The 15,884-nt window shown below is 36.5% G+C and overlaps 1 protein-coding gene across 2 annotated transcripts in view; it reads left to right on the top strand.

The window, feature by feature from the left end:
- Nucleotides 1-15,884, top strand: part of DRD2 (dopamine receptor D2) — a 429,189-nt gene that overhangs the window by 377,080 nt on the left and 36,225 nt on the right. For both annotated transcript variants that reach the window (XM_088443014.1, XM_088443013.1), the window contains exon 5: nt 12,778-12,959. In XM_088443014.1, coding sequence (XP_088299140.1) covers nt 12,778-12,959 — 182 coding nt within the window. The remainder of the gene's footprint in view (nt 1-12,777; nt 12,960-15,884) is intronic.

Here is a 15,884-nt window from a genome sequence, read left to right as displayed (position 1 = left end):
ATTTCTTGGAGTTTCCAATAGAATATGTAGCATGCTAAATGGTTCAGTAGTTTTTGTGCCAACTTGAAACCTTCAGGCAGACACAATGTTCTTATTATATGAGTATAGAATATGCTGTGTAGTCTATTCATCATTATTCATAGTAGTATTAGTGATATCAAGAGTGAATACCACTTATGTGAATAGGTTGCCTGTTATCCTCTTAATTCTTCTAACCTAGCCACTGTCTTTGTGCTAAATTAATGATGGTTGGTCCTTTGGGTTAATCCATATTTAGTGTCGAGTCACTATAATATTCTTCAAGTGCACTTCTGTCTGCCTGAACTGGATAGGCCCAGTGTTATCTGAATAGTGCTCAGCTGTAGTATTATAACATCATGTTAATATAAACTCAGAATATCAAATGTGATTATTCCTTTATTTATTGCTTTACACCACATTTGCTCTATATCAACATATCTTTGTAATATGTGACTGCTACTGAGTAGGTACATTTGTGTCTCCATCATGGGAGTATCTGTAGTATCAAATGTAGGTTTTATAGTATTTGGTGGAATAATACCCACTAATACATTGTTCAGGATCACTGAGTTCAGGTTTTTTCAGAATTGCTAGTAATTAGATTTAAAATAGGAATCTCAAATGTTAATGATGAATGTGGTGCCATACATCTTGGGTTAACTATTGTATTGCTAATGATTATAAAGTGGTTGTTGCTGTAGTGCTGAGTGGCCCATTTGTGCATTATTTTGGAGCTTAAGGAGTCATTCAAGGGCACAATCAACTCTCTTAATTTTGGTCCTGACCTCACATGCCTTGACCCAAATTCTAATCTGCAGGAAACTATGTCTAATCACATGCTCAAAGGTCATTCACATACAAAGGTATCAGCAAATTATGTAGCTGCCAGGAGCACACTAAATGCCAACATGCTTTTCACTTGCATTGTCAAGAATGTGGTGCATGATGATAAGTCTATGATCTGTAAAATGCACAAACATTAAAGTAATCAGCTGGGGAACGGCATATGGTTTACGTTATTTTCTGACACAGACAAAATCATACTGTATGTCCCATGGCCAAAGTTTATGAGTATTTGAAGGTCTATGTTTGCGCATAGTCCTTTCACAATATACCAATTTGAGGTCATATTTAATAGATATATAAAGGGGGAAAGGGACTGAGGGATTCATTAACAGTTGGGGTGCCAGGTTGTTTAACAGCATTGACATAGTTTATGAATCTGTTTTAAGAGCTGGTTTGTAAATGTGGGATTCTCAGAGCTTTCAGTTATGCTTTTACTGTATGAAATAATGATTTAGGTAGACAGAATCCTATTGAATTAATTTACTCATCAATGTAAAACTTACAGCTGTTATGGACCATTGTGGACACAACAATAATTTGGTCAACAACATTCCTAAGTGTTGAAGGAAAAACGTAAGTGGAGGGCCAGTGATTGATCAGGTTCTTCATAAAGTCAAGGTGACAATTGGGAACTCTAGTTTGTGATGAACATTAATTTATGATCCTCCAAGTGGCTGCCATGGTGAACATTCATATGATTCAATTGTAGTATGCATGTTTGAATGGTCCTGACTAACAAAAAAGTTTGTATTTATATGTGGAACAAGTTTCAAGGACTTTTGTGGAAAGGTAAGAGGTTATGATGGTGGCCTGCAGTTCCAGGTGGGGAACTTGGCATTGGGTGAAAAGGACAGTGGCAATAGAAGGCTTAAGGGATAGTTAGGAGCAGTATAGTAGGAAAACATCTTTGTGTGGGGTCCTGGACACAATCATTGCATGGGGTCTAGTATTGAGCCAGGAGAATGGGATGGAAAGTACTGCCTCTAATACTGTTCAGCCCTGGCTAACCTTTGGCACTCCAGCTGTTGTGAAATTACAAGTCCCAGCATACCTCTCTACTGATTAGCTGGTAAAGCATGCTGGGATTTGTAGTTTCACAACAGCTAGGGAGCCACAGGTTGGCCTGTCCTGCTGTAGTTTATTGTTGTGTTTGACTGAAGTTGATTGCTGGTGCATACTTTGTTTTTCCAAAGCTGTGACCTCTTTTCAACTTATAATTTCTCCTGGGTTTTATTTTAGTAAAAGGTTTAGGACCTTTGGTTAAAAATATCAACTGTTAGGTGGCTTATAACTCTCTAGCTTTGTGTTTTCACCAGCTTTGTACCTTCTGTAATTAGTAATAAAGAAGGCTGTGAAGAAGCCATAGGAATTACTTTTCTTTTACTTAAAGTATGCTACTCCCATATACCCTAGCACTGTTTTATGAGTGGCAGAAGTGAATGTAGCACTGGTCCCCTGAGCAAACTTCCTTCTGTTGTTAATTTCTTACCACAGACAGCTGCACATACAGTCATCCTCAGGCTGTCTTTATAGATACTTATTTTAACACTAGGCATGCAAAATGGCATAGATACTAATTTCCAGACATCAGCTGCTTTGTGTTTGGAACTTTTATAAATAACCACCTGATGGCAATGCATGGTACATGACCTACAGTATGTGACTGATATTAATTCTCATTGATTATGACATTAGATCGGATAGACAAGGAAGCCAGCCAGAAACCATGACACCTAGATACATTTATGCATGATACATTCCTACTGTATGTACCATTAAATAGTGACAAACACAGGGGTTAAGACAATGTAGATCAATAGGAATCTATTGGTCTAAAGCATCACCAGCCCAGTATAAAATTTTGTAACTCTATCCTATGCAGTTGAAAAGTTTACAGATATATACATTCTACAGGGTAACATTGTCTGATTTTAATTAATTGTGTAAGATAATGATAATTGAAGAAAAAAATAGAAAGAATTGGCAAATGATTCTTCTCTAACCATTAAGCCAGCTGATGAAGGAGGGGGTATAATTAGTCAAGACATTGTTGATTATATCAGAGAAGCTGATTGCCAACTTATGAAGAGAGATACTTATATTATTCTTAAAAATAAACCAACTGTATAGTTCCAGCAAGAACTAAAAATCTTATTGAATGAGCCTTTAGAGAATAAGGTTATCATTAAAGCAGAATTTCAATATTTACTTCCTGGACACCAAATTATACCCACCTACTACTACCTTCCCAAAATTCACAAAACATTTGCCACTCAAGGGGCCATCCTATTATTTCAGGTGTAAGTTCCTTCACTAGTAATCTTTCACATTTCTGGATTTTTTTTGCAACCACAAGCTGCCTCTCTGAGGTCCCATATTAAGGATACGTCCCACTTTTTAGAGTGTATTGGGAATATTAAGTAGAGAGATTCTTATTTTTTTGTGAAATGTGATATGAAAGTATTATATTCCAATGAAAGTGGTTTGAAAGTAATAGAACACATTCTAATGTACTAATGAGAGATGGGGATAACTCGGAGAGGCATTGTAATTTTCTTATTAGTTCTATTTAATTTATTCTTTCACACAATTATTTTATTTTTAATAGTACATTTTTCTTCCAGATTCTTGGGATGGCCATGGGAACTAGATTTGCAGTGAGTTATGGGAGCTTTTGAGGAGCAACATGTGTGGGGGGGTGAATGTGGCATGAGAATAATCTTCTATGGCCATTTCATATATGACTTGTTTTATACTTGGGATGGAGATAAGCACTCATTTCATGTTTGTTTTGATTATTGAGAATGATGGCATTATTGCAAAAAATTTTGTAAGAAAATAGACTCTTTGAATACCTTCATTAGTTGTATGGTTAAAAAGATTCCAAGGGGTCAATTATGATGAATTAGGATAAATTGCTCTAAAGATATTGACTTTTGGCTGGTGAACTTCTGGATGCTACTTAAAAATGTGCAATCAATGCACAAAATGAGTTGGAAGCATCATGGATGAAGGTTACTGCTAATTTGATCTGCTGAAGGCAATGCCGCATGGCCAGTTATCTGTACGACTGACGTCATCAACAATGGGTCCAATAGACTAGACGCAGCAGGACACAAACAGGGCTAGCCAGCACCATGCTCCACCAGGTCTGAAACTACCCTCATCATTAACGGAGGCTACCAACATTGAATGACATCACAGTTTGGAACCACCAGGTAGGGATAGTCAGGAACAAACAGTTTTTGGGCACAGCATAAATCACGGGCCAATCTGCTTTATTCTGAACCTCACCCACATATTCTCAAAAGAGCCATAAACATACAGTAATTCTTTACTAACCTGCCATTTTTGTTCCTAGAAAGGTGCCACTATTTATATTTTTATTGCTCATTTATATTTTTTACCTTTTTTACCTTGCTTTAAACAATATTGAGCTGTTTAACACTCTTACATTAAGCATGGTGTTACTTGGTAATTTTATCGCTAGAGAAAGAACTTATCCAGAAGAATTAATGGATGAGGTCCTAACACATTCAAGATCAATAAAACAGGAGAATTTATTTAGGAGGAATGTCTCAGGATCAATAGGAGTTGATATAGGTAATAACAATACACTCAGGTGCAAGAGTGAAGATGTATCTAGTAACCAAATTCCAAAGTTTATTTCTAAATACAGTAGAGCAGGATCCAAGATTAAAGATATTCTTTAATAAGATTATTATTTCATTTATTTTCTCAGAAAAATTACTACAGGATTCTCATACCAAAAAAAGAGAGATTAAAAATTATATTGGCTCCAAGTCATTTTAAAATCCCTAAGATCATGCAGACCAATATAGAAGAACCATGGCTCACTGTACAACCTAAAATTTGCTACCAATGTGCAGCCACAAATTGTATGACTTGAAATTATATATATATATATATATATATATATATATAATGAAAAAGATTAGAAGTGTACAATCAAATGTGACAGAAGAGAATTTTTGTATTAATTCATTTATAGACTGCAATACAATTTATGCAATTTATGTACTGGAGTGTGTTAGACATTTTCAATATGTTGGGAGATCCACAAGTACAATAAAAAATAGAGTTCTTGAGCATAGAAAAAATATCCTGAGGATAGTCTTTCCAGATATTTTTTGAACTGAGCATAATAGGGATCCGCATGTTTAAAATTAGTTGGTATTGAACACATTGCATTAATAAGCATGGGGTGGGTAACAGATATAGGAGACTCTGCCTTAGAGAGAATTTCTAGTTACACAAATTGAGAACCCTCAGTCTGGATGGGCTCAATGAGTGTATTGAGATTGATAGTGGTATTCCCCCCTCCATTAACATTTTAGTTTATTTTCTCTTCCAAAATACCTACAGGTAATTCCTCACCCCCTTTGCCTCCTCTCCTCCCAGTTTTCTTTCCTTTTGGTATATTATCCCTAAATGGGGGGGGGGTTCTACCCCTCGTTTTATATTTATTATATATATATTAGCCATCTCTGGTATGACTTGATCTGATCTAAAACATTGGACAATATTTAAATAGTGTTGTATAGTTATTATGTGAATGTTATAGTTATTATTTAATATTTGTTACTTACTTATTATTATGTATGGAGTCTGATGTATTTAAAATGTATTTGAACTATTTACTAATGAATGTATATAGGTAATGACTCTATATTTAATAGTGACCTAAACCAATATTGAGTGTGGTGTATTTAATTAATTTATTAACTATTTAACAAAAATGTGTATATCTAATAATAACCTAGCTAATATTGAAGTGTGGCAGGTTAAATGAGAAAGATCGAGCCAGCACAGCTGCAGTCAATCATTAAATTCCCAGAACACTACTTAATATGGAGTCTGGATATACTTCACACAACCCTCTGATGAACCCATACCAGTGTGGGAAAATGTGTTAGAAACTGTGGGACCCATCACTGCTGTTTCTGGCCTCAAGCGTGTACTGTACAAGTGTCCTCTACCAGCTGAACTGAGTTTATACTGCAGACTTTCCTTGGGAAACTGCTTACTTATAATGTACAGCACTCATTGAACAACCTCTTTGCTATGTGCACCAAGTGGTAACCAGCCTTAGGACACACAGCAGTGGAAATTTACATGAGAAGTTTCTGTGTCATTACCTAGGAGGGAGCGGCTATCACTTGCTTACATTATCATACTGCAAAGGAATTATTAAATGGTGATTGACTTGTAGCTTTTTAACATATTCCAAGCATCTGAATTTTGAGACATTTTTATTCTAAAGTGATGATCAGGATTTTAAAGGACTCTATATACATTGTGTCATCTTTTGGTTTCTACAAGATTAATTTATTACTAACTATGCAACATTGTTTCCTTATATGAGGGATTTTAACAATATACCACGTGTTCTGTTGACATTTTGTGTTTTTAGTATACATATATATACTTTTCTTAGAATATATATATTTTATCTTTAATATACACCAGACTACGTGTCTAATAGAGACAGGCATCGCGACTTCTATTTTAGGTTTTGGTCCTATGCTTTAGAGATGTTTTAGGCACCTCTTTAGTTACTGTGGGCCCGTCTCTATAAATTAATATTAGTGGTACAGTAAACTTGATATAATAAGATTGGCACCATCAGATTTATTTATTCTTTTTATTCCAGCATCTTTACATGGACCATAACAGTACATTTCACAGGTGGTCATCTAAAGAGCTCTACAAGCACCTGTGTAACTTATATCTGTGCTTTATGTGTCTGAATATCAAGAGCCTTCATCCAATTGAGACTCACCTTGGATGATATTAGTCTGATGCCATTAAAATAAATGTTTTTACAATTCAGTACCAAATCTAAAGCAGAAATCACTGAATTACCAGCAGAGAGGCTTTGGAATGTCACTGTGAGCCATACTTGCCTACCCTCCCAAAATGGTTGGGAGCCTCCAGAAAAACAGGTGTCGCTCCTGGCCCCCAAAAAGAGTGGGCAAGTCTCCCGGCCAGTGCCGGCCGTCCTTACCTCCCACCCCTGGCATCCGCTCTCACCTTGCATAGGTGGCCGGTCCAGGGGGAACAAATGACACGATTCGTGCTGAATCATGTCATCGTGATCCCGGCACTGGCTACACAGTGCTGGTAATCTCGCCGGAGGTGGGGCCATGATGACCGATCATGCGGTCATGACCCCACCCACAAAACTGTCATGTCCGCTTTGCTGTGCCAAGCTGACTGCCTCCTTCCAGAAGAGGCAGCCAGATTGTCAGCAAGCCTACTGTTAGCTTTGTCTGGACTTTAAAATCCACCCCTCTTCCCACCTCTCTGCCATCACATGGCTTCCTAAGAATCTGAGGGGGAAATTTAATAGCATTGGCTCCATTCCAGCAATTATAAATATATATATATATATTTATTTATTTATTTATTTATTTTAATCAGCAATAATTTAAAAGGTAAAACCAACCTAGTTTTGCCTTTTAAATTATACCTGTTTTTTTTTAAAGAAATGGAGAAAATCACACTAATGCCTGCTTCTTACAGATTATTGCCCCATAAGGGGTTTATTTACTAAAGTGCAGTTTTTAGAAGTGGAGATGTTACCCATAGCAACCAAACAGATTCTACTTATCATTTGTCTAGCACCTTCTAGAAGATAATAGATATAATCCGATTGGTGGCTATAGGGAACATCTCCACTTCTAAAAACATGCACTTTAGTAAATAAAGTGCAGTGTGTACTTGTAAAGTGCAGTGTGTGCTTGTAAAGTGCAGTGTGTGCTTGTAAAGTGCAGTGTGTGCTTGTAAAGTGCAGTGTGCTGAAAGCCATATTTGTCTGCCCTCGTGAGGTATTAGAGAGGAAATAATAATTTGTAGTACAGTTTAGAAAAATAAATCAGATCCATGCATAAAGAGTTCATGAGCAGATTATTTCAGCTTGTGCATCTCAGTTTAGTCAGTTATAATTTGGAATTCATATTTCTAAGCTACAGCAAATGATATGCAAGACAGAGGTCAGAAAATCATTAAAGCATGCTGGCATAAATCCTTCATGATTTGCCATTGCCTAGGATGTTAATAAGCCCCATTCAGCAGCCTTGAAGGATTCATACAATGGCATTGATGGGTTTTTTTCTAGCACATGAAGCCACATAAGATTAGGAAGAGAGCTATTTATCTGCTGAGGATTTCTAATCTCTTTTTCAATTTTTTTCAAAGGCAATTTTCTTATATACTGAAGTGTAAGTAACGTGTTCCAGGCTGTGAATGATAAGTTAAATTGAGAATAGATTACGCATGCTAACAACATTTTTGCAATTATGTAGAATTGTTTGGGAAACAAGAGTGGATGTGTCAGCTTTGGAAATAATAATAACTAAAGAGAACAGATACAGTACATAAAAGGAGAAGTGGATATCACCACTTACACTTGTATTAATCAAGACAAAGCATTGCAGTTGCTGGGTTTCTTTTTCATTAAACATTGTACAGAATGATTCAGCAGACACAGTATTACTGAGCCCCTCAGCAAAATGTAAGAATGGGCCCAGAGATGCTGCTTCACTTCCTAGCTGATTTTTTTTGTATTAAGTGCAATATATCTACAGTAGTGCAACCATACAGCAGTAAATATATACCTTGCTTTTTGTCTAAGTGCTGCTGTGCTGTTATTAGTACTTCTTAGGAACAACAGGGACACTACATGAAGACATTATAACATTTGTATTTTGTGGTACTGCTAAGGGAAGAGGGGCTGCTTTAGTCCTCAGTGTTGCAGAAATATGAAACAAATCAGAGCATGCAGCAAGACCACTGCTACCAGCAAAGCAAAGACAATTACACTTTCAAAAATGTTGTGCTCTTACAATGCTGTGGACAATTTCTTCCTATATCAATTTAAAGTGAATCTAAAAAAAAAACAGAAAAGAAAAATATACAATAGTGCAATATAGCAAATATCAAAAAGACCTATAGTATGTCAATTATAGTTTCCCTCCAATTGGGTGATGATCATTTACCAGTGTGAATACTCTGTACATGATCTTCCATACACAACCAAGTTGATCCTTATGTTAATTAAATTCTTTTAGGGATTAATTCACTAAGAATCATGGTTTGGAGAGATTAGACACGACCTGTTTCACACTAACACGCTCGAGTTTATCCAGAGCAAACTCACAAATTTACCAAGAATCAAGTTTCACTAAAGCGTGTTTTCCGATGGTGTATGCATTTGTGTTTTTTGTGTGCGATTAATACGGGCGAGACAAAAGATGCACGAACATGAACCCTGCACAGATCAGTGAGATCCATGCAGTGCTTGTGTGTGTGTTAGTGTAAAAAAGAGTTAAAAATAGAAAAAAAGGGCATGGAGTCCCACCCTAAACATAACCAACACCAGGCTTTTTGAGCTGGTGCTGGTTAAGGCTATGCGGGGGGGGGGGGGAAATGGTGTGGAGGTCACCCGTATTTCATTAAACCAGACCAGGCTCTTGAGCCAGCAACGGTTGTAAAAATACAGGGGAAAAAAAGACGTAGGGGTCCCCCTTATTTTACACAACAAGTACATGGCTCTTTCTAGCGGCGATGTAATGTCACAACCATGCCTGTACTTGTGGAACTACAGCAGGGCATTAAGGGCCTGCTGGTACCTGTTCCTCCTATAAAAGAAATACTAACTGACAGGCCAATCAGTGGCCTCACTGTTAATCAACAGCCAGGTCACTCACAGCCAATTAGCAGCCGCTTACAACCTACAAGTGCAGGATACCTCGATGATCCTGTCACTTGCGGGGAAGAGCTGTATGTGTATATACATATAGCTTTTCAGTGTCCGTGTGTATTGGCACATGAGGTATTTTTATGGCTGGGATGCTACTGGACAAAAGGAATGACCTTCTCCAATGGTTAGGTGAGTATTTTTTATCCAAATAATGGGACTTTACTGGAGAAGAGGAGTGAACACCAGGGACAAGGTGAGTATAGTGTGAGTGTAAGTATATATAATAGACTTTTACTTTCTATGTGTATGTGTAATGTGTTTATTTTAATATTTATTTTAAAGGGGGACTAGATGTACCAGCTGGCCCTTAATTGTCCGCATGCTGGTACTCGTAGTTCCACGAGTACCGGGATGTGGAGGAGGCTTGGGTTGACCTCTAGTACTCCTATAAAAGACAATATCAATTTTATACAATAAATTAACACTATCAACCCAGCATCCACTGCCCAGGGATGTGGGGGTAGCCCCAGGCTTCACTGCACTCCATGGATCCTCAGCCTAAGCTGACTAGTGTGGGATGAGAATGCTTTGGCTGTGGGACCATGTGAAGTGGGTCCCTTGGCTGTGGCATTGCACTCCCACTAGAAAGAGCCTGGTCCTGGTTGTGTAAAATATGGGGGACCCCTACATCTTTTTCCCCCAATATATTTACACAGCCAAGAACGGCTCAAGAGCCTGGTGCTGGTTGAAGGAAATACATGGGATCCATACACCATTTTTCCCAGTGTTTCCTGAACCAGCACCAGCTCAAAAATCCATTGCTGGTTATGTTTGGGGAGGGGGACCCCACTTTGTTGTTTTTTCTATTTTCATGGTTTTTTACACTGACACACAGAAGCACTGCTTGGATCCCACTGATTTTTGCAATGCTTTTGCAAACACGAAGCTCATGAGGTACAGCAGTCTATTTGAAAAGTTTGTGTTGGTGCAACTTTGCTGATTTTACGGGTGAGATTCAAAACATGATTCTTGGTAATTTTGCGTATTTTATTGTTTCCTATAGAAAGTTCTTCAGAGTTTAACCGATGATGTATTTTGGAGTGTTTTGTTGCATTTTTTGTATTCGAACGAGTTTTGCTGTTCGATTCCTGCAAGTTCTCTGTGTTTACACTTAGCAAATTTGCAACATTGGAAAAAAGATCCAAACAAACCCAAGAATGCAGTCTCGCCAAAACACGATTCAAAATAAATTTACCCCTTACTTTAAACAGATATTTGTTGATCTATTAAAAATCAACCACAGATGTTGCTTCTCATGCAGTGTATCATATCTCCAATATGCATAAAGGAGGAAAAAATAAAATAGATCTAGTGTAACACTATCAAAAATCAGCTACAGTATGGCGGAGAAGCATATTGATAATTTATCAAATGATGAAAACACCTTTCCAGGGACTCTGTTTCTGATACGATGCAGCGCTTAGACTTGATGCATCTTTGTGATAAGTGGTGAATCAGCAAGTTTCTTAAAGATAAACATAAACCAAATGAGTACATATATGTATATACACCCAAGGGAGCACTGGATTAATTGATAATAAATTTAATGCATATATAACATTACATGTAAATACATCAATAAAATTAAGTTAAAATATACAGTATAACCACTGATGACTGGCAAATATTAGTCGCTTGAAAAAGGTCATTCAAAGGATCATGTGGAAATCCACTAGTGGTATAGAAACTTGATTAGCAGAGCCAGTGTGTTAGTATAATTTGCATCCATATAGTCAGGGCCAGCTCTAGGGGTATTCGACCAGTGCGGTCGCACAGGGGCACCACCAGTAGAGGGCAGCACCCCTCCCCAACTCATTTGGTTTATGTTGATCTTAATTGAGTAGTGTCTCCAGCACTACTATTGGGAGCTGCTATATAGCTAACAATTGGTTATTATTGTATTTTATTGGTTGCACCTAATTTTTATACATATATTTTCTGTCTCTTAAAGATAAGTCAGACATTGCTGCATTGACCAATAAAAGACTTGTGTTTCTAAATGGGGGGCAATTGATGCTGGACAAGCTGACACTTCTAACAGAGACTTGTACTATCATAGATTAGATCACCAATGGTGAATTGGATTTTATATTAAATCTTATTGCCATCCTGACAAATATATAGAAAGGCCAAAAATCATTTTCAGTTTAAAACCATAAGACAGTCAGTGGCTGGTGTGTATGTATAAAACTATTATTGTTGTTCTAGGTGTACGATCCTCACTTATTATTGAATAAATGTAAGTTTCTGTAAAATTGGATTTTTATGTTGCTAGACAAAAACTTTATCATAGTCAAAGTCTCGTCTGATCAATTAGACAGTCTACAGAATATAGAAGCAAACAATTACAGTAAGATGTAAGATACTGCTTGGCATTATCTGGAAAAAAAACAAATTGTACAGTACCTTATTGAATCTATTCAGTTCTATTCAGTTACTCAATAAGCTTTTTACTTAGAGAAAATAATGTAACCATCTTAAGAATTGGAAGAAACAGTCAAAATCAGTGATTCTCTAGTTTGGTCCTTAGGACCCCAAACAGTTCATGTTTTCCTGGTCACCTGTAGATCTTTATAATGTGACAGTTGGTAATACACCTGTGTCCCTGATAAGTAGTCTGAAAAATGTGAACTATTAGGGATCTGGAGGACCATGGTTATGAAACACTGTTCTAACATTTTCAAGGATATAACCGAATATTTGGTAGAAATGGTGTCCCTTGAACAAAGCTTACAATTTCTCACCTCCTTTTGATTACTGAACTTGGTCCTATGATCAATCCATGGTTGCTCTAGCAACCAATGGGAATCAACCTATGCTGGTAGTCAATCACGGGCTTCCTTTATGTCACTGTATAAGCTGACACTGCCAGATTGCTACAGTATAGTAAACTTCAGTAATTTGGGGCTGGCGAGAGACTGATTGCAGTCCTGCTGCTGCTGTAAGGTTTTTTTTTACTAAGTTGTTTCAGGCTCCTAAGTAAATGCACTCACTGCTAACACAGTAGTTCTGTACCTGATCATTTTTATCTAGTTTATTGCTTTAATACTTGCTGTATATTTGCCTCCTGAGTATTGTATTGCAAAAATGTATAGAATTATTCTGTCCTGATCCTTTTTTTCCAGCTTCCAATGAGTGCCTCATTGAAAACCCTGCATTTGTGATCTACTCCTCTGTTGTGTCCTTCTATGTCCCTTTTATTGTCACACTCCTGGTGTATGTCCAGATTTATATAGTTCTGCGTAAGCGGAGGAAGAGGGTAAACACCAAACGCAACAGCCGAGGCTTGGATGCAGTGGGCCACAAGGTAAATGATTTATCTGGTTCAGTTCAGTACATAGAAAAATACTGCAAGCATAGCATAACCACTTTAAATCCCAATGTATGACATGGGGATTTGCTTGTAAAGGAAAAAGTTAACTCTAACTAAAGTCATTATGGATCTAAGAGTTCAGCCATCTTTTGTTACATCTGAACTGGTAATCTGACCTGAACTGTGTAGCAGTAACCTATGTGACCTACAGTATGTCTTTCTTTACTTACTCATATATGCTCATAGGCATAGGCAAATGTGTCAGCCACAGAAACTGCTATTTGTGGTGTTAACTAAGTATAGTACAGATAGTGACTGCAGAAGTACCAATTAATACATAAAGTTACAAAATAGTGTTGTAGACATTCTTGTCCAGTGCTGCAATAATGTTAATTGAATTATATGCAGTCTATCTTGGTAAAAATGAGAAAGAAATAATATACGTAATATAATATAAGTAAAATACAACAAGACTGCTGGAGTACACAAATTACAGTGTCCAACAACTCAACTTCTTGTTAAATGCATATGTGAACTTATAATATGTGTCTCAGCATGATATTCTAATTCTAAAGAATAGTACAGACTGGTAAAACAAATCTTGTTGTGGGGATAAGTTTGGGGGTTCTTATCTGTATGCTGTCATTATAAGTCAATAAAGTATGACATTTAGACATTGAAGTACAGGCAAATCATCTATAATGATGAGTGTGGGATGGCTTTAGAGCCAGATAGAGCCTGGCTTATCTGCTTACATAACTATACTGAATAGGAAGTAGGATGCATTAGAGGACTGATGACAAAAAAAGGACTCCTTGTACCTCTCACTATTAGCATGTTAAAGCAAAGGATTTCCTTGGTAAATGTCCTGACTTCCTGAGAGGTTTAACCAATGTGATCCATCGGTAAAATTCCAACTTCCTACCTTGAGGATAGTTCTATCCAAAGTGTTTCATCAGTAAAATTCCAACTTCCTCAGGGGATGATAGATCGATCCAATGTGTTTCATCAGTAAAATTCCAACTTCTTCAGGGGATGGTAGGTCTATCTGTATTTTTGAGCTTATTACTTTAGTTTAAAATCATGCACTGAAAGGTATTATAATCTTTTGTATTGGGTAGAATTGTCTTTACGTTTATGGTACTTTAATCGGTCATTCATCTATTTATTATTTCTTGATTCACCAAGTTGCAGTTTCTGCTATACACATAAATGTTGGACAAACTCTTACTGGCATGGATAGCTATTTAAATTTAAAAATAAAAGCCTTCCATGGCGCAATTTGCTGTGTATGCAGCAAAGAAGTAGCAGGACACATCTGTATAAATCAAAACTTAACAGCACAAAAAGACACATTTAGGTTAACGGTGAAGCAATACTCGCTATTTTTTGCTCCATGCTAGAGTTAGCATGTTAAGCCTTTTAGTGCATTTTGATTAAAGGTTTCATTTCTTTCCCACTGCAGGATCACTTCCCAAATTTATGGTTTTACAGTAGGTCACTGGATTGTTTAGATGTTATGTTTTTTAGGTTAGTTACTGTACATTTATGGTATAAAGACTGTTAACAGTCCAGTACCTATTGTTTGCAGGCAGCATGAGATGACCATCGGGGATAGACATAATGGAAAATCATCCATTGCAGTTGATTCAATAATCAACCAGCAAAGATTAAATGATTTGACTGAAGAATACATTAATTTCAGGTGGCAGAGTGTAGAAGAAGAAAAAGTTGTAAAATTGATAATTCTAACATTAAAAAATATGTATTTACCCTGTATTGAGTTATCAATCAACATTTTAACCTCACATTTTTAAATGACGTTAACCTGTGTCTGATTTAGGTTCAATTTTTTTTTATCAAACCTTTTGTGTTATTTTGTTATTCAAATTCAGTTTAACATAAATGCCATATACAGTATGAAAACCATAAATATGCATGCATCCATCATTACACATATAATGATCAGGATTAATCATTAATCCCAATTTCCATCACTTCAGTTTCACTACTGATTTAAGGTTTCTACTCCTCAATAATAAAATCATCTATTAGAAACTTTGTAAAATATGGCATGATACGGTTTTCCATATTCTAGAAGGAAATGTCTACAGGTGCAATATGATATTTATTCTTCTAATAAATCTTAAAAAACTGAATAAAAGGAAAAACTACAGTAAATTAGATGTATGAGTTATCAATCACACAACTCACAATAACAGCTGTATCCAATTAGACACAAAAAGCTGTGTTTTTGCGAAAAGTTTTAGCTGCTGCAAACTGTTTGCTATGTGCAATTATATTGCCAAAGTTTTCGTATGTGTGAGATCTCCATAGACAAAAACCGGTGAAAACTTTTCACCATCTCAGAGCAGGTGAAAAGTTGTGCAAAAACCCTATTTTGGGCTAAATAATGTGGGCACTTGGTCTGTAACCCCTTGGACAACCCCCTAATGACAATTAGGCAAAAATATTTTTTTAATTAGCTTAATATGGCTAATAATGATGTCATTTTTGGGGTGAAAAATTAAATGTGTTGGAAAATAGGTTTAAAGTAGTAGGTCTGCTATTTTGAGGGTCTATATGGATCGGACATGTGTTCAAAACATTGTAGGTGACTGCACCAGGTGTATTTCTTAAAAAATTTAAAAGGGCACTTTTATGACACAAAAATATACTTGTACTTAATTTAATGTACACCTAACTTTACAGCGGCATTTATTTTGCCAAAAAAATTGTTTCACAAATATGCATATAACTGATTTCGTATGTCAGTTAGCGTTTTTATGGGGTATAAACAAATTTCCCCAAATCTTGCTGTACTTTTCACAGGTTACTCCACTAACAGTTTTTGTGCGAATGAGTTTGTGAAAAAACGGGAGCGTGCATAGACAAAACACGTATAGCAACACTTCACCG

Source organism: Taudactylus pleione, unplaced genomic scaffold (genome assembly GCF_031769625.1).
Source record: "Taudactylus pleione unplaced genomic scaffold, aTauple2 ptg000322l, whole genome shotgun sequence".
Lineage (NCBI taxonomy): Eukaryota > Metazoa > Chordata > Amphibia > Anura > Myobatrachidae > Taudactylus > Taudactylus pleione.
Note: the sequence above shows the minus strand (reverse complement) of the source record. Positions and strands in the feature narration are given on the sequence as shown.